This window comes from Pantherophis guttatus, chromosome 15 (assembly GCF_059756535.1).
Source record: "Pantherophis guttatus breed Tessera chromosome 15, ASM5975653v1, whole genome shotgun sequence".
Taxonomy (NCBI): domain Eukaryota; kingdom Metazoa; phylum Chordata; class Lepidosauria; order Squamata; family Colubridae; genus Pantherophis; species Pantherophis guttatus.
This window is the reverse complement of record NC_142077.1, coordinates 7467192-7488812: the sequence shown is the minus strand read 5'-3', so window position 1 is coordinate 7488812 and position 21621 is coordinate 7467192. Positions and strand designations below refer to the sequence as shown.

At 44.8% G+C, this 21621-nt stretch overlaps 1 protein-coding gene across 2 annotated transcripts; it reads right to left on the bottom strand.

The window, feature by feature from the left end:
• Nucleotides 1-1177: 1177 nt before the first annotated feature.
• PGD (phosphogluconate dehydrogenase) lies at nucleotides 1178-19847 on the bottom strand. 2 transcript variants are annotated; one of them, XM_034438859.3, is made up of 13 exons: nucleotides 19566-19847; nucleotides 14894-14969; nucleotides 13607-13786; nucleotides 12710-12775; nucleotides 11554-11672; nucleotides 9972-10041; nucleotides 8942-9076; nucleotides 6108-6297; nucleotides 4300-4430; nucleotides 3513-3646; nucleotides 3081-3180; nucleotides 2860-2982; nucleotides 1178-1480 (listed from the first exon to the last, which is right to left on the bottom strand). In XM_034438859.3, the coding sequence occupies exons 1-13, from the start codon at nucleotides 19571-19573 to the stop codon at nucleotides 1361-1363; spliced, it is 1452 nt and encodes a 483-aa protein (XP_034294750.2). In that variant the 5' UTR covers nucleotides 19574-19847; the 3' UTR covers nucleotides 1178-1360. The 2 variants fall into 2 exon arrangements, with proteins under 2 accessions (XP_034294750.2, XP_060538389.2); XM_060682406.2 differs by lacking the exon at nucleotides 19566-19847 and adding an exon at nucleotides 15266-15796.
• Between the last annotated feature and the right edge of the window lie 1774 nt (nucleotides 19848-21621).

The following is a 21621-nucleotide window of genomic DNA, read 5'->3' as shown; positions in this document are numbered from 1 at the left end:
TATTCTATTCTATTTCCTTATTGTATTCTATTCTATTCTATTCCATTCCTATTCTATTCTATTCTATTCTACCCTATATATCATTTCAGACAAAAGGGTTGTCCAATCTCTTCCTAATAATATAATGTAGAATTGAATCAAAACCAAAAGGTAAATAAAGAGAAAATAAAAAAGGATGGGAGTGTAAATGAAATATTAAAATATGGATTCTAAAGGAAAGAATATGAAACGTATATTCTCTTTCACAATCTTTTCTTTATGTTTTCTTTTACTTTCTTTTTCTTTTTTTTTTTTATCCTTTTATGGGCACTTTATATTTTCTTGCATCCAAGAGGATGAAAGTGAAAATTTTAGGGAAGGAAATTTAGGAAATTTTAAGAAAAATAGGAAAGGATGTAAAGTAAAAAAGGATTTAAAATGTAAATGAAACAAAATGTAAAGAATAAAAATGAAATAAAGTAAAATCCAAACGATAAAAGTGTGTATATATGAATGCCAGAAGTAAACCATATAAAATAAAAATGATTACATTTGCTTTTGCTTATCATTTTTTTAAAAAAACTTTTTTCCCAAATTTGCTTTCAGCGTAGTCTCTGCCGGTCTCCCTCTTAAATAAAGCCAAATAATTCCTTTTAATCGGGTCAACAGTCAAAAAGAAGACAGAAAAACTGAAGGCAGCTAAAGACATAGTGGCCCAGTCTCTGCCCTTTTGAGGGTTTGTTTTCAATTTATTATTTTTATTTTTGTTGGATGATGAACATGTTTATTTGAAGCACGTTATTTATTAAGAATACTTTTAATATGGTTTTTTGTGTTCAAGAAACCTGATTCCTATTTTTTAAATTTTTTTGCTTGGACGATCCCATCCATGTAGCAATATATGGTCCATCATCCTGGGCCACCTCTGGTAGTAAATGGGGAACTGTAGTCCAAGACATTCGAGATTACCAGAGCAATTTTGGGACTGAAGACCAGATAACAGGCTCTCTGGTATGCTAATTGGTATGCTGATATGCTAATAAACAAGCCAGCCAAGGATTGGAGGGGTTAACTACAAATCCCATCATCCCTGCCCCTTTGCCCAGCTTTAATTCTTGTTTCTGTACATCGAGACCTTCTTCCAAATTGCTACCATCTCAAGGGATTAAAAAAAGCGAAGATGAATTGGAAACAAGCATTTATTTCAGCAGAATTCCATTTTATTCCATCCATTTCATTTCTGGCTTTTGCCTAAGACACCATAAGAATGTCTTTACAAAAAATAATAATAATAGAAAATAAAAGCTAAAACTGGACATCTACAGAAATGCCCAAAGGTTTGGAGACTCCCTCTATGTAGCTTTCATGGGGTTTCTATCCTCTAGGCGTTATAGGACGAAGATGAGACGGAGCCCCCGTGCCCCGTCCAGTTGGTGTGAACGAATTCGCCCGGTTTTGACAACAATTCGTAGGTGTGGGCCCCGAAATAATCCCGCTGAGCCTAAGAGACAGAAAATGCACAACATTTTGAGTTGACAACTTGAGACTTAGACCGTTCACGACGAAAGAACTAATACTGACCAAGATTGCATTCGCACAACCACTGTTGCAAGCCAAAATTGACCAGATGGTGGCTTCCAAGCAGGGATGAAATCTACTTACCTTTCCTACTGGTTCGGAAGTGCATGATCCACGCCTGCACGATTTGCACAGAGTGTAAAAAACAGGTTACTTCCTGGTTAAAACCAGGAAGTAATGATGTCTGGGCCAATGGGCGGAGCCTTGTGCTGCCGCCACTACTGGTTCTCCGAACCACCTGCCACGCCGCTACCAGTTCGCCCAACTGGTAGCATTTCACCCCTGCTTCCAAAAAGTTGGTTTCTATTCCCAGAATTCTTAGTTGGTTAAGCAATTCTGGGAATTGAAGTCCATGCCTCTGAAGGATGCTCTGTGGTTTATGGAGCTTTCCCAATGGGGTTCTAGATTTATTAACATCCCCCCCACTTTTTTTCCTTCTTTATATTTATATATATATATATTTATTTGATTTCTATACCGCCCTACTCCCGAAGGACTCAGGGCGGTGCACAGCCAAACAATAAAACACATACATACAAAATTTAAAAGTAGAATTAAAATCAAATTAAATAGTTTTGGCCCAGACAAATTAAAACCCCGAACTATTTAAAACCGATTTTAAAATTTGAATATATAAAATACTAAAAGATATTAAAAAATTAAAAATCTTTTATAAAAGAGGGAGAAAATTAGGCCAGGCCCGCCTGGTGAAATAATAAGGTCTTTAGAGCGCGGCGGAAGGTGCGCAGATCCGGGATCCTCCGTATCTCCGGGGGGAGCTCGTTCCAGATAGTAGGTGCCCCCACAGAGAAGGCTCTCCCCCTGGGGACCGCCAGTCGGCATTGTTTGGCCGATGGCACCCGGAGGAGTCATTGTTTGAGATAACAATTAGACCACAAAGAAACACTGCAAACAAAGAAAATAAAGTCTTCCAAAATATAATTACACTTCTACCCTGTTTCCCCTAAAATAAGACATCCCCTGATAATAAACCCCAATCAGGCTTTTGAGTGCATGCCACTAAAATAAGCACTCCCTTGAAAATAAGCCCTCCCCAAAAATATTTAAATGCATGCACAGCTGGTCCCTGCCATTTCCTCTGCTTTCCTCCATGCACCTCAAAATAATAAGACCTCCCTGAAAATAAGGCCAAAAAATATATATATAAGACAGAGTCTTATTTTCGGGAAAACACGGTATTGAGAATCAGAGTTAAGATGGGATTCAACAAGCTGTGGATAGAAAAAAGAAATTAGGAATCGAAATGAGTTTAACATCAGACTCCATTCGTAAGTTACTCACTTGAATTAGGTTAGCGGGCAAAGTGCCATGTCTGTACCCATCATAAAATGCTAACGCTGTGGTGAAACAGGGCATCGGGATTCCCATCTGGACCCCCGTGCTAATTGTACGTCGCCATGAGTCCTTGGGAAAAGACAAAAGTGCAGAAAAGTTAATTTTAAGACGGACGGACTTCAAGTACCAGGATTCCCAGCCAAAAAAGTCTTCATGAAATTACCCACCTGACAATTCTCCACTGCCGTCTTAAAAAAGACATCTAGGAGTAAATTTTGCAGGTCGGGGGTTCGGTCAAAAGCTTCTTTGATTTTGCCCAGGAAAACGCTGCCCAGGAAATATATAAAAATAGCCATTTAAGAAATATTGAAATGAATTAAGGTGGAAGCCTCAGAAGGTTAAACCGATGAGATCCAAGTCTGTTAAGATTTTTGCCATCTTAATCTGGCCCTCTTCTATCTTTATCTATTTGGAAAATTTATACTGTCGCCTATTCACATGTGGCAACTCTTCGATTTTCTTTAACCGTTGTGGAATGTTGTCGGCCCCATTTTGACAATATTTCCAGAACGTTTGACCGGAATGGTTAATCTGGGTTGTACTCAGAGCTTTTGCAACTGAATGTCCATCCTCCAATCGTTTTCCTGTTTCTGGCTTACCTCCTGATGATGCAGCCTCCACGCCACATCAATGCAATCGCGCCATAATTTAAGGTCCAGCCAAACTCCTTGGCGGCTTGCCTCAGTAACATGAAGCCCTGGGCGTAGGAAATGATCTTGGAAGCATAGAGGGCCTATAGGAAGGACACAAGTTAAGAGAATGGCATGCCTGCACAATATTAACCATGATGTCTTTTAAACCATGATGATCCATAACCAAAATAAAGGACTTTGATTCTGACTAACCACAGTTTGCAAAGTAAGCCATCGATGAACACATCTTACTAAGAAATAATAAATTCACAAATTATGCCGAATACCTCCCCCGCTCCCAAACTAGCCATCTTATGATTCAGAGTGATGGCAAACCAAGATTTAGGAAGGACCTCAGCAAAGTTAGGTCTGGGGTATCTTCAGATCATAAAACAGTTTGTCCTATAAAATAAAACATTTTGCTGAGCCACAGACCAGACCATTTTCCTTCAATAATGCCCTTCAGATATTTAAGATTATAATCCTTACTTTAATCTACCACTAGATGGCAGCAGAAAACCGCAGAAAACTCTAATTACTGCCACCATGTGCTCCTCCAGAGTTCTGCAGCTGAGATAAAATATGCCTCTAATTTTCAACATATTATGGAATCAATGAATTATGGAGAGAGCCATATTGAGGGATGCTGGTCTGGTTTGTGTTCCAGCCCAAATCCCTCTTACCATCACATTCATAAAATACCAAAGCTCCAACAAGGGATCAGGCCCACTGACAGGAAAAGCTGTGAACTCACTTTACGAATGTCCTCCAGAAACTCTGCCTTATTCCCACTAAACGCCTTTGCTTTGGGACCACTTAAAAGTATGCTGGCTTGCATCCTTTCGTCCTTGAGCGAAGACAAACACCGGGCAAAAACAGCTTCTCCTTTTTGAAAGGAAACACAAGAAAACCAAATTATTCCTGACCACTCCAAGTTAAAGACCAAAACTCCGTCGCGTGCACCACTGGCAATTTCAAACTGAACAGGGATGCATTTCAAAAAAGCAACTTAGTTTACTCTACTAAGGAAAGGCATTAAAAGAAATTGTAAACATAACCGAAACGGATAATCAAATTACAAACAATAACACATGTGCTTTCTTGCTAAAACTTATTTCAGGTTCATTTGCAGCTATGTAGTCGCAGCAAAAGGGAAATAAAACCTAACTTAATCTTTGCTACCTGTGTTTCCCCAAAAATAAGACCCTGTCTTATATTTTTTGAACCCCCAAATAAGCACTTGGCCTTATTTTCGGGGAGGTCTTATTATTTTGGGGCACGTGGAGCAAGACGGGGCTCCTCTTGCCGTCTTACCTGATTTCCAGCTCTGCGTTTAAGTATTTTCAGGGAGGGCTTATTTTCGGGGGGGGGGATTTTAGTTCATGCGCTCAAAAGCCCGATTGGGCTTAATTATCAGGGGTTGTCTTATTTTTGGGGAAACCGGGTATAAATTTAGAAGACCCTGTTTCCCCTAAAATAAGACATCCCCTGATAATAAGCCCAATTGGGCTTTTGAGCGCATGCACTAAAATAAGCCCCCCCTGAAAATAAGCCCTCCCCGAAAATATTTAAACACATGTGCAGCAGGTCCCCGCCATTTCCTTTTGTTTCCTCCACGCGCCCCAAAATAATAAGACCTCCCTGAAAATAAGGCCAAGCGCTTATTTCGGGGTTCAAAAAAATATAAGACAGGGTCTTATTTTCGGGGAAACACGGTAATAATAGCCTCCAGTTAAAATATATACGCAAAAAGAGTGGTTTACAGCAGGGATCTCCAACCATGGAGCCACGGATTGGTACCGGTCCGTGGCCTGTTACGAACTGGACTGCACAGCTGGAGATGAGCGGCAGGGAGTGAAATATGGGATCTAGGTTATGCACTCCTCCTTCCCACCCAACCCCAAATTATCTCCCACGAAACCAGTACCAAACAGGTTCAGTACCACCGGTTTACACTACTGGCTCAACCACTTCATTTAAAAGCTAAGTCTTAAGGTTAAGCTCTGATATTTTTTCAATTTTGTTAGCTTTTGTCAGCCTGTGATGGTTTACGATTCCCTCCCTCTCTGGTGCATCAACGTAAGGGGTCCATTCAGGACCCAATGCATAAACATGTCCTTCCATCTCCCTAAATCAAAAGTGTTTTTTTTAAAAAAAAAATCCTGCAGATTTATGTTCTTTGCAGTCAGGCACATTAATTTCCTCCATGCCAGCAAAACCGCTCCTTTGCTGAGGAAGAATGAATCATCATCTTTCAGGAACCTGCAAGTCATGCTGATAACAGGTGAAAAAAAAAACCCAGCAACAATAGAAATTTACTTGTTTGGCAGCCCAGCTTCTCTCCAAATTGCAGCCCTTTCTCAAGCAGACCAGAATTATTTTGGGGGTATTTTAATGAGGGGTGGAGAAAGAAACTAAACAAATCTCCCCCAAAAATTGGGCGTGTCCCCAAAAAGAAAAGAAGGATGCAGTGTTAATCAGAGGAAGGTTTAAAAAGTCTCATTTCCTTAACTGCAAAAGAGGTTTGCAAAATAGCAAATATGCAGAGCAAAGGTAAGCCACCTATAAGAGTAACGGGAACGCCGTATTCCAAAGCAGAAATCGCTGTCCATTTTCCCGTTCCTTTCTGTCCGGCGCTGTCCCTGATTTTAGGAAGCAAGTGTTTTCCATCCGTGTCACGGAATTTCAAGATGTCAGCTGTGATTTCAATCAGGAAGGAATCCAGTTCGGTCTTATTCCACTCCTGGAACACCTGGGAAAGGAAAGAGGGGTGGGTGGGAGGGGAAGTCAGTCCTGCATTTGCTGGGCCCAAGGAAATCTCCTTCCATCCTTCCAGTAAGTTTCTGGAAAGTTATCTTACCCAATTTAGAAGAGGTATCTAAGAGGTATCTATGATGTGGCCATGATCAATCAATTAATCTATTGTAGAAACATGGGGGCGGGTGGGGTGGGGTAGGGTGGACAAGATGACCTCCAAAGTCCCTTCCAACTCTATTATTCTGTGGACATGCTGGTCTATGATTATGTACAATATTTCCTTCTTTTTTTCCTGCCTTCCTTCTCCTTACCTCCCTTCTCCTCCTTTCCTTTCCTTTCTTCCCTTCCCTTTTTCCTTTCCTTCCCTTCCTTTTTTCCTTCCCTTTCCTTACTTCCCTTCCCTTCCTTTCCTTCCCCCCCTTCCCTTTTTCCTTTCCTTTCCTTCCCTCCTCTTCCTTTCCTTTCCTTCCCTTTCCTTTCCTTCCCTTCTCTTCCTTTCCTTTTCTTTCCCTTTCTTCCCTTTCATTCCCTTTCCTTCCCTTTTTCCTTTCCTTTCTTACTTCCCTTCCTTTCCTTTTCCTTTCTTTTCCTTCCCTCCTCTTCCTTTCCTTTCCTTTCCTTTCCTTTCCTTTTTTTCCTTTCCTTTCCTTTCCTTTCCTTTCCTTTCCTTCCCTCCTCTTCCTTCCTTTCCTTTCCTTTCCTTTCCTTTCTTCCTTCTCCCCCTATCTCTTGTTGCATGTTAGTTCAGGGTGGGTCTGGAAACAGACCTGAACTTTTGCAGCTCCTGGGCTTGTGCGGACTTGCGGTAGCATTAATGCTGCAAAATTAGAGCGGGATCTCGCGATAAACCTCTATGGAAGGTTACCAGGCCTTGCTGATAAAACTTGGCTTAAAGAGGCCGAAAGACAAACAGATCCCTTTTCGGAATTGGGGGGCTGTGTCTTTTGGGAGGGAGCTTGACTAAGGGGTTGGACTAGAAGACCTCCAAGGTCCCTTCCAACTCCGTTATTCTAAAACCTTCTATAAACCCTCTCCTTCCTTCCTTCCTTTCCTTTTCCCCTCCATTTATTCTTCTCTCCATTTATCTTTCCCTCTTTCCTTCCATTTAGCCCTCCGCTTCCAGGGAAGGAAGCAGAGAGAGAAGACGCTGTCTAGGGAATGGTCAGATAAGCGAGGCCGTAGCCCTCAGCTGCGTAATGGACAGAAAAAGAAATTCAGAGGTGCCCCCCTTAAGTTCTCAGCCTGTAAGATTTGTCCTTTTGGATTTGTTAATGCTGCCTTAGAATAAACCAAGTTAAGGAAAGATGGGTATAGAAATTTAATACCTTACGCTCAGTGGTGAAATCCAATTTTTTTTACTACCGGTTTTGTGGGCGTGGCTTGGTGGGCGTGGCAGGGGAAGGATACTGCAAAATCTCCATTCCCACCCCACTCCAGGGGAAAGATACTGCAAAATCCCCATTCCCTCCTCACTCCTGGGGGAAGAATATTGCAAAATCTCCATTCTCACCCCACTCTGGGGCCAGACAGAGGTGGTATTTGCCGGTTCTCCGAACTACTCAAAATTTCCTCTACCGGTTCTCCAGAACCTGTCAGAACCTGCTGGATTTCACCCCTGCTTATGCTACATATAATTACGGCACCCAGAATATCATTTGCCCAAAATTGCAAACAACAACACACTCCATCAAACAAAATGATTATAAAAAAGTTGCTAGAATGCACAGAAATGAATAAATTAACGATGGAATTGATGGACAGAGAGGAAATAGTATATTATGAGACATGGGAATAGGTGGTATAACCGGCTGGAAAAGAAGTCTAAAATCAATGTATACTGAATGTTAAGAGAAGACAATAGAAGGAAAAATATATATATTTAGAGTGTAGTAGTTATGTATATATTGTATATTTATTTATTTTATTATTTTATTTATTTATTATATTTCTATACCGCCTTTCTCCCGTAGGACTCAAGGCGGTGTACAGTCAAGAAAAATATAGACACACAAACATCATAAAATTGCTAATTAAAATTATTACTTAGTTTGGTCAATTAAATAAAACCCAGAATTAGATAACATTTAAAAAATCATTCACATGTTCGTATGTTTAGCCCCGCCTGTTGGAACATCAGGGTCTTGAGGGCACGGCGGAAAGCACGGAGATCAGGGATATTCCGTATCTCCGGGGGCAGTTCATTCCAAAGGGTTGGAGCCCCCACAGAGAAGGCCCTCCCCCTGGGAGTCGCCAGTCGACATAATTTGACTGACGGTACCCTGAGTAGTCCCTCCCTGTATATATATTAGATAAATAAATACTTAAGAAATAAGAATGTATATGTGCACAATAAGATGAAGGAGATGATGAATTTAAGAAAAAATTCCGATAACGGGAAGCTGTAAAAGTGTAACTATGATTTTAAATGTGAAAAATGTTGAATAAAAATTATTAAAAAGAAGAAGAATAAACCAAGTTAGCCTGGTTGTGTTTCTCCTTCATCCTACTTGGAAGGCATAAACTACCCATCTATCCATCAAGCGGCGTCATTTCAGAATGGCCGCCCCCTCTCTCTCGAGTCATTTAGACCTTACAACAACCCCCTCCTTGCTCCGTTCCCAACTGCGTCTCTGACCCACCTTGGACATCTCGTCGTGGTCCATGGCCAGCACGTCTTTCATAAGGTGGTAAGCCTCGCAAATCAGCTGCATGTCACCGTACTCGATCCCGTTATGTACCATCTTCACGAAATGCCCGGCTCCTTCATCTCCCACCTGTTGGGCACAACGAAGAAGGAACCACGTCAGTAATTTTTTCATTGGGGTTCAGGACCTGCTCGTGAAGAAGATGCAAGTTGAAGAAATGAATCAACTCTGAGAGCAACAGTGCTCAAACTTGAATCTTTCCCCCATTTTTCAGCCGGTCTCTTCATCTTACATAAATGCAACCCAGCTGAACAGAAGTAGCAGTAGCAATAGCATTGTCAGGTTTCGATGTCATCTCAAATAAATTGCATTTCCAAACAAATAATCTTTGCTGAAATCTTCCATTTACTGAGAACAACAATCTGTTCCTGACTCTGTCGTAGCCGACACTAACCCTCTGATCCCAAACCCTTCCCTTTCCGTTCCCCAATTCTCAGCGTCTCATTGGCCATCTTCCAAGTCAGTCTCCCCATCTCCTGACTTCAACTCACAGGAATGTCCCCCCTCCCATCCCATCTCCTAGGGGATATTATCTACAGAGAAAATAAGTAGGTGAAAAGTCAAGCCTCGTCTTCTTCTCTTTATGGCAGCACTAGAATGCTGACAAGCATTTAGACTTACCGTATTTTTCAGAGTATAAGATGCACTTGTTTCCCCTCCTAAAAGAGGCTGAAAATTTAGATGCGTCTTATACTCCGAATATAACGCAGAATGCGGTGCCCAAAATGGCTACCCGGAACAGCTGCTGCCTTCTCTTACCCCTTCGCCTGCTTTAGTCACTGGGGCTCACTCCAACTATCAGCTGTGCTTTTGAAGCTGTTTTTCAGCCCCAAGCAGCGTGATAAAATGGGGCAAAACTCACTTAACTTGCCCCCACTTAGCAACAAAAATTGTGGGCTCAATGGTAGCCGTAAGTTGAGGACAACCTACATAAAATCTGAAGGGCTTCAGTAGAAAGACTCACCCAGTCACAACATGGTTCCCCAGTTCCTACTTTGGCTGCGATGCTCTGAAATATTGTCTTGATGTGAGGCCTGGAAAGGAAGAAAGCAGGGACAGGTGTTAGTAAAATGCACTCAACTACCTCCTCCTCCTCCTCCTTCTTCTCCTCCTCCTCCTCCTTTTCCTTCTCCTCCTCCTTCTTCCTCTTTCTCCTCCTCTTCTTCCTCCCTCTTCTCCTCCTCCTTTGTCTTCTTCTCCTTCTCCTCCTCCTCTCCTTCTCCTTCTCGTCTTCTGTTTCTCCTCCTCCTCTTCCTTCTTCTCCTCCTCCTCCTTCACCTTCTTCTTCTCCTCCTCTTCTTCCTCCTCCTCCTCCTTTTTCTTCTTCTCTTTCTTCTCCTCCTCCTCCTCTTCTGTTTCTCCTCCTCCACCTTCTCCTCCTCCTCCTCCTTCTTCTCCTCCTCCCTCTTCCTCCTCCTCCTTCTCCTTTTTCTTCTTCTCCTTCTTCTCCTCCATGTCTTCCTCCTCCTCCTTCTCCTTCTTGTGCCATATCCATCATCGGATGTTGGCAATCATGTTGGCGATCCTATTTTTGTCAACAGCCATGTGTAAAAAGTGCTGCTGAGTTTTGTCCAAACCAGTCCCTTAGGTTTTGAAACCATTATGTTTTTCTGCCTGGACCTCATTTGCCTTCAATCTTTCCTTGGAGGATTAAGTGAAGGATGCTGTATTTTTCCGGGTGTCGCATCACATGTCCGAAATATTCTAACTTTTCGCTTTTTTATAGTTTTGATGATTTCCTTTGGCTTTTCCAAGCGGCTTATCGCCTCCTCATTTCTGATTTTGTCGACCCAGCTTATACGTAACAGCCGCCTGTAAATCCACATTTCAAATGCTTCTAGTCTCTTCAAGTGGTTTTCTGTCAAAAATCCAGCTCTCCACTCTGTAGAGCAGGATAGAAAAGATGTAGCATCTGAGAAGCCTGATTTTCAGTCTTAGGCTTATGTCGTGACTGCAAAAGACTTTTTTCATTTCGAAGAATGCTGTTCGAGCTTTCTCTGTCCTTGTCTTTACTTCAGTGCTCATGTCCCATGCAAATTAGAACCGAGATACGTGGTCCTTTCAACTTTTTCTAGTGGTATTCCTTCCGAAGTTATCGGTGGTAAATTAATGGGTTGTTTGCTGACGACCGTGATCTTGGGTTTTGAGGTGTTAAGCTTCAAGACGTATTTTCCAGATATTTCTGTGACTCTGTTGATGAGGGGTGGTGAAATCCAACCGGCATTTCTGACGATCAGCTGTGCCGCACGATTTATATTCGCTAGAAAGCAGGAAATCCTGCTTTCTAGCGAATATAAATCGTGCGGCACAGCAGTTCCACCCCCTTGTTCTACTTACCTTGTTAAGCGTCCTTTTTCTGCATGCGCGGACAGCGAACCGGTGGCAAACTGCGGAGGATTACACCACTGAACTGAAGGTCTTCATGCTTACTGGCAAGCAGAACTATGTCATCAGCATATCTTAACTCCTGCCAGCATATCTTAATTCCTAGCAGCCTTAAGATAAAGGACGAGGGAATAGTTATGGCAACCGTCTGAAATACGTACCATGCTTCTTTCGCTCCCCCTGGCATAAGAGAGGGTCCGTATCGGGCTCCTTCTTCACCCCCACTTACTCCGCTCCCCACAAACAGGATGCCTTTTTCCTTGAGTTCCTTGCAACGTCTCTAAAACAGGGGGGGGAAAGGGGGGGCAGAGAAAATGAGAAAAAGAGGATTGCCAAGGAGAAACTAATTTTTCGAATTCAGAATGAAGCATTTATCTTTATAAATTATAAATGTCTATGGAGATTCTCAGTCCTCCAGGTCATAGTTGTCCCAAAGGTGTTTTGTTTTTTTCAAGAGGCAACTAGACTTTCTGGTTTTCCTTTGAAGACGTTTCGCTTCTCATCCAAGAAGCTCCTTCAGCTAAACGTCTTCAAAGAAAAACCAGAAAGTCCAGATCTGAGGAAGCAGTTGCTTCTCTTTATAAACTTCCTTTCTGAACTGGGGAAGATGGCTGAGATCCTGCTCATCTCCCACGTCCGTGGAAGTTAGTTGGGCTTAAGGAAAAGGAACTTTTCTAAAAAAAAAGAAAAAAAGCAGCTGAAATGTTAAGCGTATCATGAATTCCCTGAGCTTGGCTTAGTGGAGGTGGGCTGGTCCAACAAGGCCTCAAAAGCTGTTCAACCAAAGACACCTTCTGTCAACTTCCAAAGCATCCCTGGCCTGCTCTCCACTTGCCATAGGCAAGGGGGATTGGGAAAACGGCGAAGCAGCACGGCAGCCAAAAACAAAAGCACATTCCAGACATATCTCTCTCAAGGCTGTCTCCCAGGGTTACCCACAGCGGGCAGGAAGAGAGTGATCTCTACAACCCACAAAATTGCTCCTGTTGGCGAATGTGACTGATGACAAACCCTGGGGGAAGGGGGGAAACAGGGTCAAGATTGGGTTGTAAATTACATGAGGTCAGAGTTGGCTTCATGCCGACATGAAGCTCCTAATAAATAAATGGATTTCTTTTGAAGCTTGGCTCAAGGCTCATGATTTAATTAGGGCATCTGTCGGAACCCTGACACCTTCTTTTGAAAGAGACAAAAGCAGATTCTAAACAATTCAATATTTTTCAAGTGAGACGAGCCCAGAACACAGGTTCATTTCTGAGAAGTCCCCCCCCCCAAAAAAATAATCCATGGAAGAAGAATTGGCTAGCAGAGACCTACCGTGGTATCTCTATATTCCGAATTTCCTCCATCAATAATGATATCCCCACGAGAAAGCAATGGCACCTGAAAACACAAGGAGGACATTTTTTGTGGATCAGCTAAAAAGACCAAGTCACGTGATCCCCTTTTTACGACTTTCTGACAAGCAAAGTCAACGGGGAGGTCAGATTCACTGAACAACTGTGTGACTAACTTAACAACCGCAGTGATTCGCTTAAGAACTGTGGCAGGTTGTAACATTGGGGGGGGGAACCCGCTTAAAAAAAAATCTTGCTCAGCAACAGAAATTTTGGGCTCAACTGTGATCGTAAGTCGAGGACTATCTGTGAAATGGAGCAGCATTAGGAGAATAGGGAGAAACTGTAATACATGTAGGACGAGCCACAATTGTTGGTCCCAAGTGTCAACTCGCAAAACATCCCTGGCCTGCTCTCGAGTTGTCACAGGCAAGGGGGATGGGAAAACGGCGAAGCAGCACGGCAGCCAAAAACAAAAGCACACTCCAGACATATTTTTCTCAAGGCTGTCTCCCAGGGTTACCCACAGCGGCCGGAGGGGAGTGATCACTACAACCCACAAAATTGCTCCTGTTGGCGAATGTGACTGATGACACACCCTGGGGGGAGGAGGGAAACAGGGTCAAGTCTGGGCCGTAAAGTACGTGGGGTCAGAATTGGCTTCACTTGGAACATGCCAACATGAAGCTCCTAATAAATAACTGGATTTCTTTTGAAGCTTGGCTCGAGGCTCATGATTTAATTAGGTCATCCGTCGGAAGCCTGACACCAAGGTGTCCACACAGCCTCTTTTGGCCACTCCTATTTATTTGCTAGGTATATCAAACCCAAGCCAGCATTACAAGGGGCAGCTGGCATCTTGGAGGGGTTTCCTTACCAACTTGTTGATGAAATCATCCACGGCGCTTCCGGCCTTGACCAGAAGCATGACACGACGGGGTTTTTTCAGTTTTGAGACCATTTCCTCTAAGGAGTGTGCTCCAATCACTTTGGTGCCCTTGGCCTCATTGGCAAGGAAATCATCCACCTTGGAAACTGTCCGGTTAAAAGCACATACCTGGGCAATGAAAGGAAGAAGAAGTTGAAGAAGAAACCAGAAACTTCAGAAATGCAATTATTTAAAAAGCCTGTTTTCCCTGCTTTCTTGTTGCAGACTAGGAAAATCTTTCCTGAACGATCAACTGCATTTTCCTATCTCCCCTTTCCCCTGGCAAAAAATTATTTATTGCTCATTTGCTGAATTATACTTATTTATGAGTTAAGTTACACAGAAACAAAATTATTACTTTTTGCATGATTTGTGCTCTCTGCTTCACAATCACACTGCAGACTCAGCTGCAGAACGTCTGATTGAGGAGAGAGCTCAAGGAAGTGAGTCAAGCTACATTTTACAGGTAAATATTCCAAGGCAAGAGAATGAGAGAAATATTCCTTTTTAAAGGATTTCCTCTTTGTTTTTCTTAAATGGCATCCTTATTATAAAGCCAATAGGAAAATGATTATTGATTTTCACGGCTTATATTCTTTAAGGTGGCCATAACAATGCTATCAGGTGCCTAAAACCAAGACTGAAAAGCTATAGTTGACATAGAAGAAAAAGATGTTAATAAAAGAATTAATAACCTATGGTGGAATTTATCACCACAAAGTTATTGAAGCCACATCTCACAGACATCTGATCTGAGGAATGTCCACAGGGATGGGCTTCAAAAATTTTAGCAAGGGGTTCTCTGCCCGGTTGCTGGGTGGGCGTGGCCATGGTGGGTGTGGCCCAGTTGGCCTCCTGCACCATGGCTGGTGGGGGGGCGTTTTTCCCCTCCCCAGACTCCGGAGGCTTTCCTCAAGCCTCCGGGAGGGTAAAAACGTCCTCCCCAGGCTCCGGAGGCACTTCCCGAACTTCCGGTAGGCCCTTTTTTTGCCCTCCCTGAGCCTCTGCACACACCCTGCATTTACCTGCATCCAAAACGGGCCACGTGGGGACTCCTGGGACGGGTGGGCAGGGCCAGCCAGGAGTGGGATTTGGGGGTTCTCCGAGCTGCACAGAATCTTAGCTAGAAGTTCTCCCGAATCCTTGCAAACCCCCAGCAGCCCACCCCTGAATGTCCAGCTTCTGCCTCTCGCAAACAATTTTGCACCGAATCTTTGCAACTCAAGGTTTACTCACCACAAAACCATGATCATTCATATTGAGGATGAGATTCTGACCCATGACCGCCAGGCCAATCAGCGCAATATCTGCTCTGTAAAAAAAGAAGCGAGGAAAAATTATGTTTAGATGACAAATTTGGTTCCCCCCCCAAAAAGAGATTTCATTCCCTCTGTGGCGGGCAGCCTGTGAAATGTCCTTAGGTTACCCAAGCAAGTAAGCCCAGCTACAAAGAAAACAAAAGTAGCAGCACTGGGATTAGTAGCAAATTATTCGTAAATTATCTTTCTGCAAGGTGCCCAGTTTGATGACTTTTTTTTTTTGAGTAGTTACCATAAAATTATATGCGAAGGGAAAGATAATTTAATCAAGAATGTCATGCTTTTCAACCTTTCTTTGAGAGATAAAAGTGGCTTTTTTTTCCGTGGAATTCTAGATTTCAGGCCAAATTCCTGCAGTCTGCGCCGAACAGTCCTCGCACTCAACTTCACATTGCATTGCGCCATTTCATCTTGTATGCACCCAGGTGATTTTCTTCCGTCACGTAGACACAGCCTCTTAATTCTTCTGTCATCGCTTGCTGTCGTGCACCTTTTCCTGCCTTTACCGGTGAGGTTTTCTAGTGACTGAGTCTCCTTATACCTCTTCAAAAACTTAGAAATGCCGCCTTTGGTTAAGTTTCCACCCATTTTTCTTCTAATCTCTTCATAACTGCAGCCTTGTTCACTTAATAATACTATTTTGCTTCGCTTGGTGGGCGACCAGTCAGCTCTTTGCGCCATTAATTTTATTACGGTTTTACAAGCTCACGAAATGAAAGAATGCAAAAAAAAACAAAAACCCACAACCAACTTGATGGCGATGACATAACACACTGACCGAATGTCCTGCTCTGAGCTTCAATACATGACATCAATAAATGAATCCTACTGTGATCTGATTGGCTCATTGCCAAAACAAGATGGCACCTGATTGGCTCTCTAAACACTCGTGCTCATTGGCTGCAACCAGATGATGGAGAGCTACCTGATATCAACCTAAGCAAGCTGTGCTTCCTTTTTCTGGTTATTCGGCTGTAACTTTTCGCAGAATACAGATAACTGAACGCGCTTTGTTGCATGACATTCTTGATTAAATTGTCTTTCCATTGATGTATAATTGTAAGGTACTGCTCCAAATAAAAGTGGTGTTATTAGCCATCAAACCTCAGAAAGACACTTTTCGCAAAAGGTTTCCACAATTTTGGCCACCGCTGTATATGAATATTACATTTATATATTATATTATAAGCATTGCTTCTCACCTTAGGCTTCCCACAGCAATCTAAACATCACCCTAAACCATAGATCATGGTTTGCAAGCCACAAGGGGGGGGCAAAAAACACACTACCCTGTTTCACCCCCAAAATAAGACACCCCCTGATAATAAGCCCAATCGGGCTTTTGAGCGCATGGCAATAAGGCCAAGCGCTTATTTCAGGGTTAAAAAAAAATATAAGACAGGGTCTTATTTCCGGGGAAACACGGTAAGCCCATGATGGCAAACCTATGGCACGCGTGCCTAAAGTGGCACACGGAGCCATAACACCTGGCATGCGTGGCGCCGATTGTTCCTCGTGCATGCACATGTGACAATCAGCTGGCTTTTGTGCTTGCGGCAGTACCGGAAACCGGAAGAGCTGTTTTGTGAGCATGCACTCTGGCCAGCTGATTGGCGCACGGGTGGCAGTAACCGGATGACTTGCCAGCCAGCACGCATGCATGCATGCATGCGCCGGAAACCAGGAGTAAATTTTTCAGCATGCACGTGCCCCCTGGGCAACTCCTCTTCCTAATCGCGGCCCAGACTCCCTTTTCGCCATTTGGTGCCCTGCGCGTGAGCTCCAGAGGTGGTATTCAGCAGGTTCTGACCAGTTCTGGAGAACTGATAGCGGAAATTGTGAGTAGTTCGGAGAGCCGGTAAATACCACCTCTGAGTAGCCTCGCCCCCATCTATTCTCTGCCTCCCAAGTCCCAGCTGATTGGGAGGAAATGGGGATTTTGAAGTAACCTTCCCCTGCCACGCCTGCCACGCCACACCACGCTCACCAAGCCACGCCCACAGAACCGGTAGTAAAAAAAATTGAATCCCACCACTAGCGAGATCCCTTTCGGTGCCGAAACTGTTCGCCATCACTGCACTAGGCCAAACCAACCGAGTTTCATCAGAGATTGGAGTGCACACACACACACACACACACACACACAAGTGAGAATACTCATAAGAAGCAGTTAAAGCTCAGGAAGGTTGCAAGTTGGATTTGCTAAATGCTCATATCCCCAGAAGGCGGAGTTGGGTTGCAACAGCCTCTTGCCTCAAAGAAGAATCAGGAAGGAAATAGGATTTCTTAATCCAGCCTATTTTTCTCTCTCTCTTCAGCCCTGGCACTCAGCTTGAAGTCAAAATCAGTGGTGGGGTAAAGGTAAAGGTTCCCCTTGCATATATGTGCTAGTTGTTCCCGACTCTAGGGGGCGGTGCTGATTTCCGTTTCTAAGCCAAAGAGCCAGCGCTGTCCGAACACGTCTCTGTGGTCATGTGGCCGGCATGACTCAACGCCAAAGGCGCACGGAACGCTGTTCCCTTCCCACCAAAGGTGGTGCCTATTTTTCTACTTGCATTTTTTAACCTGCTTTCGAACTGCTAGGTTGGCAGAAGCTGGGACAAGTCACGGGAGCTCACTCCGTTACGCAGCACTAGGGACTCGAACTGCTGAACTGCCAACCTTTCAATCGACAAACTCAGCATCTTAGCCACTGAGCCACCGCATCCCTTACACTGTGGTCCCTACACCATGTCTTACACAGTGGTGTAGCCCTCCAGAATTAAACTGAGTCAGCTGCAGAGATCAAGGAAGTGATGGGGAAAAAAATTGCAGGCAGAAATTCTTTACTTCCCAGAAGTGAAAGAGATTATTTGCAGGGTGTAAACTATCGTCTGAGCTCAGAAAAATCAAGAAATTATGATTTTTTTTGTGTGTGAGGGAACTTTCCTGTGCCTATCCTAGCTTCTCTGCTTGGTGTTTTTTTCTCTCCCTCTCAAGGAAAACTTAAACCAGAGGCCCTGGGTGGATCGGTTGAAAAATTGACTTGGGTTTTCTCTGGGATCTGGAGGAGATCAATGTCTTTCTGTGCTTGATCTATAAACTGGCAAAAACCACCCATTCCAGGGAGCAGCCATTACAATGCCTTGTGGCAATGAGTTCCACAGGTTCATTGTTTTCTGTGAAAAAAGGAGCTGTTTGAAATCATGCTCTTGAAATCATGTTCTTAAATAAGGAAAAAGTTAAGATTCTACTTTGATCCTTGCTTTTTACATACAATGATCACTGGCCTGCCAGGATCCCCTAATTCTACAGGTCACTTGAGTTTCCACTAAAATAACTTCCTTTTCAGTTCCTCTCTGTTCTTGCCAATCCTGGCCATCTCTTTTTCTCTCAGGTTAACTAGGTTTGCTGAGCAGGCCATGACTTAACACCCACATCACCAACCTATCCAAACCATGGTTGATGATCTATCCTGGCTGAAGCCCCCACATGTCCCAAGCCCAGCCAGACCAGAGTTTATCTTTCGCATCTGAACCAAACCAAGATTTAGCCATCATGGCAATCTTAGGGTATGTGTGTGTGTGTGTGGGGGGGGAAATTGGCCTGAGGTAAATTTATTAATTTGACAGCTTCTGCCTCACTTTTTTTTTTTTTTAACATGGAACGATACATTTGAAGTGTGGCTTTGTCAGCCAATAGAAAACTGTCAGGGGGGGGGAAAAAAACAGGAAGAGCCAATAAAAGGAGCCCCAAATTGAACCACCTATCAGGCGAGAGCGGAGGTGGAGGGGGGAAAGGGTATATAAGGGGGGACCCCCGTTGGGACCAGGCTCAGAGCGTCGGGGAAGGAGCTGCGGGTGAGGAAGAAAAAAGGAAAGAACGAGACAGAAGAGTGAAGAAGCGAACGAAGCGCGCTGAGGGAAAAGTCACCGCTCCTCCCCAGAAGTCTGGGGCAAAGTAGCCCGCCTAAAGGGGAGAGCGAAGCGGCTGGAGTCACTGCCCACCTCAGGGGTCTGAGGCGAAGACGGCACCTGCTCCAGCAGGCGGTGCCAAAAAAAAAAAAAGGACGCCCCAATTTGGCGCTCTCCCTCAATCTCCTCAGGCCGCTGCTAGCCCGGGGGGCGCCGCATGCCTCCCTCGTCTCCATCGGCCCGGCTGAGCCCGGCTTCCAGACCCAATAAGACGCTCCAATACCCGCATCTTGTCTCGTTCTTTTCGGAGGGGGAAAAAGCGGGTGGGACAGCCAAGTCTGTGGGGACGGATTCCTTTCTCGTCCGACCGTGTGGCCTGAGGGAACTTTGAGGGGAGGGGGGCAAGTATTCGGCGTTTGTTTCGCTCGGTTCTTTTCGCCTCACGAGCGCCTGCGAGGGTCCAATGCGCCTCGGGGTGGGTGGGTAGGGGTCTCTGGGCATGTGCTGAGCGCCGCCCCGCCTTCTTTCCTCTCCCCCCCCCCTTTGGTACCCGGCTAGGTGCGTAAAGGCGTGCGAAGCGAAGGGGGCCGGGGGGGAAGTGGCGTTTCTGCGCATGTCTGGGGAGATGGGAGGGGGTCCTCCTCACGCCGCCTCCCCTCCCCCCCACCGAAGACCTCCGAAGCGGACGCGACTTACTCGGCCATGGCGACGGCAGGCAGGCGAGCGAGCGAGCGGAGGAGGGGGAAAAAAGGCTGCTCTTCGCAGGCGAGGCTTCCCTCGGTCTGATCCGGCCCACCGCTTCGGGGCGCCTTGCCCTTTAAAGGCGGAGCATGCCGGCCTCCCTCCTTCTCTTGACCACCCCACGGGGGGGTGGAAGTGGGCTGGGCGTGGCGAAGAGGAGGAAAAGGAGGGCCTGGGATCGGCTCACCTTCGGCCCCATCCCTCGTCGGTGCCGCCTCCCCTGTCGGGCAGCAATGAATGAATGAATGAATGAATGAATGAATGAATGAAGGTGGACCCGGAAAAAGGGCTCGGGGTTTGCAACGCGCGTCACGTTTTCTTGGCGTTACGCGGGAGATCGGAGCGCTTTTCGCCGGGGACTAGAAATGGGTTGCCCGTATTGGGGGGTGGGAGGAGTAGTTTCACCTGTCTATAATAGTATCTTTCTCCCTGCTTATTCATCCACCGCCCACCCATCTCTAAGCACCCGTTTCACCTAACATCCATCCACCCAGTGGTGAAATTCATTTTTTTTTAAACTACCGGTTCTGTGGGCGTGGCAGGGGAAGGATACTGCAGAATCCCCATTCCCACCCCACTCCAGGGGAAAGGATACTGCAAAAACCCCATTCCCTCCCCACTCCAGGGGAAAGGATACTGCAAAAACCCTATTCCCACCCTACTCCAGGGGAAAGGATACTGCAAAACCCCCATTCCCACCCACTCCAGGGGAAAGAATACTGCAAAATCCCCATTCCCACCCCACTCCAGGGGAAAGGATACTGCAAAAACCCCATTCCCTCCCCACTCCAGGGGAAAGGATACTGCAAAAACCCCATTCCCACCCTACTCCAGGGGGAAGGATACTGCAAAATCCCCATTCCCTCCCCACTCCAGGGGAAAGGATACTGCAAAATCCCCATTCCCTCCCCACTCCGGGGCCAGCCAGAGGTGGTATTTGCCAGTTCTCCAAAACTACTCAAAATTTCCGCTGCTGGTTTGTCAGAACCTGCTGGATTTCACCCCTGCATCCATCCATCTTCACCATGTGGAAGGTGGGGAACAGGAGAGGAGACTTAAAAAGAGATGAAGAAACTTCTTGGATGAGAAGGGAAACGTCTTCAAAGAAAAACAGGGAAGTCCGGTGACCTCTTGAAAAAAAAGCACCTTTGGGGACAACCATCACCTGGACGACTGAGAATCTCCATAGACTTAATAGTGATTTTTCTTGATATTCTGGCTGCCATGAGTCTCCTCCCCACTTTAGGTCCACGGGGACCCTCAATTCATTCCCATTGAAAAAGGAGAAATCCACCAACTTCTAAAGTCTCGGTTTTTTCAGCCCAAATTCAGGGTAGCACAATCCTCATACCAACAATATTGCCTGTGTGTTTGTTTTCCTCCTGCCCTGCTCCATTTTTCTTTGTGTCTTCTAGGGGCTCCATAGGGTTAACAGTAACAGTTGAAAGGGACCTTGGAGGTCATCTAATCCAACCCCCAACACCTTTACTAGGGATTTGAATCACAGTCCTTTCTGATCGACAAGTTCAGTGTCTTAGCCACTGAGCCACCTAGTCAGGCTAGTTGAATCAACTGGAATCCAACTGAGAAACCTCCTACAAGGATCTTATTCAAAAGGTAGCCCAAAAATCCCCATGCCTTTGTAAATAAACAAGACAATATAAAACGAGCACACACCTTGCTTATACGCTAGTTGTATCTTTATTGTTTTCCACCTTGCTTACTAACATTTCAGTGGTGCAGTTACCATACACAAGAGTTAGATTAAGAGTATCTGCATTGCACACCTAAAGGCTATACAGCAAAATGGTTCCAAATTAGTACAAATACATGAAGTCTATTTACAGTTTGTATACCCAAGCTCCAAACATCAGTTATATTTACAAAATAAAACATGGGTTTGCCGGGGATGGGGAGGGGACGGAGGGAGGTTGGGACAAAAGGGAGTCAAAAATTAATCGTAATGTCAAAACGTGTTTTGAATGGATTCCTTCCAACCAGGATGAGATCA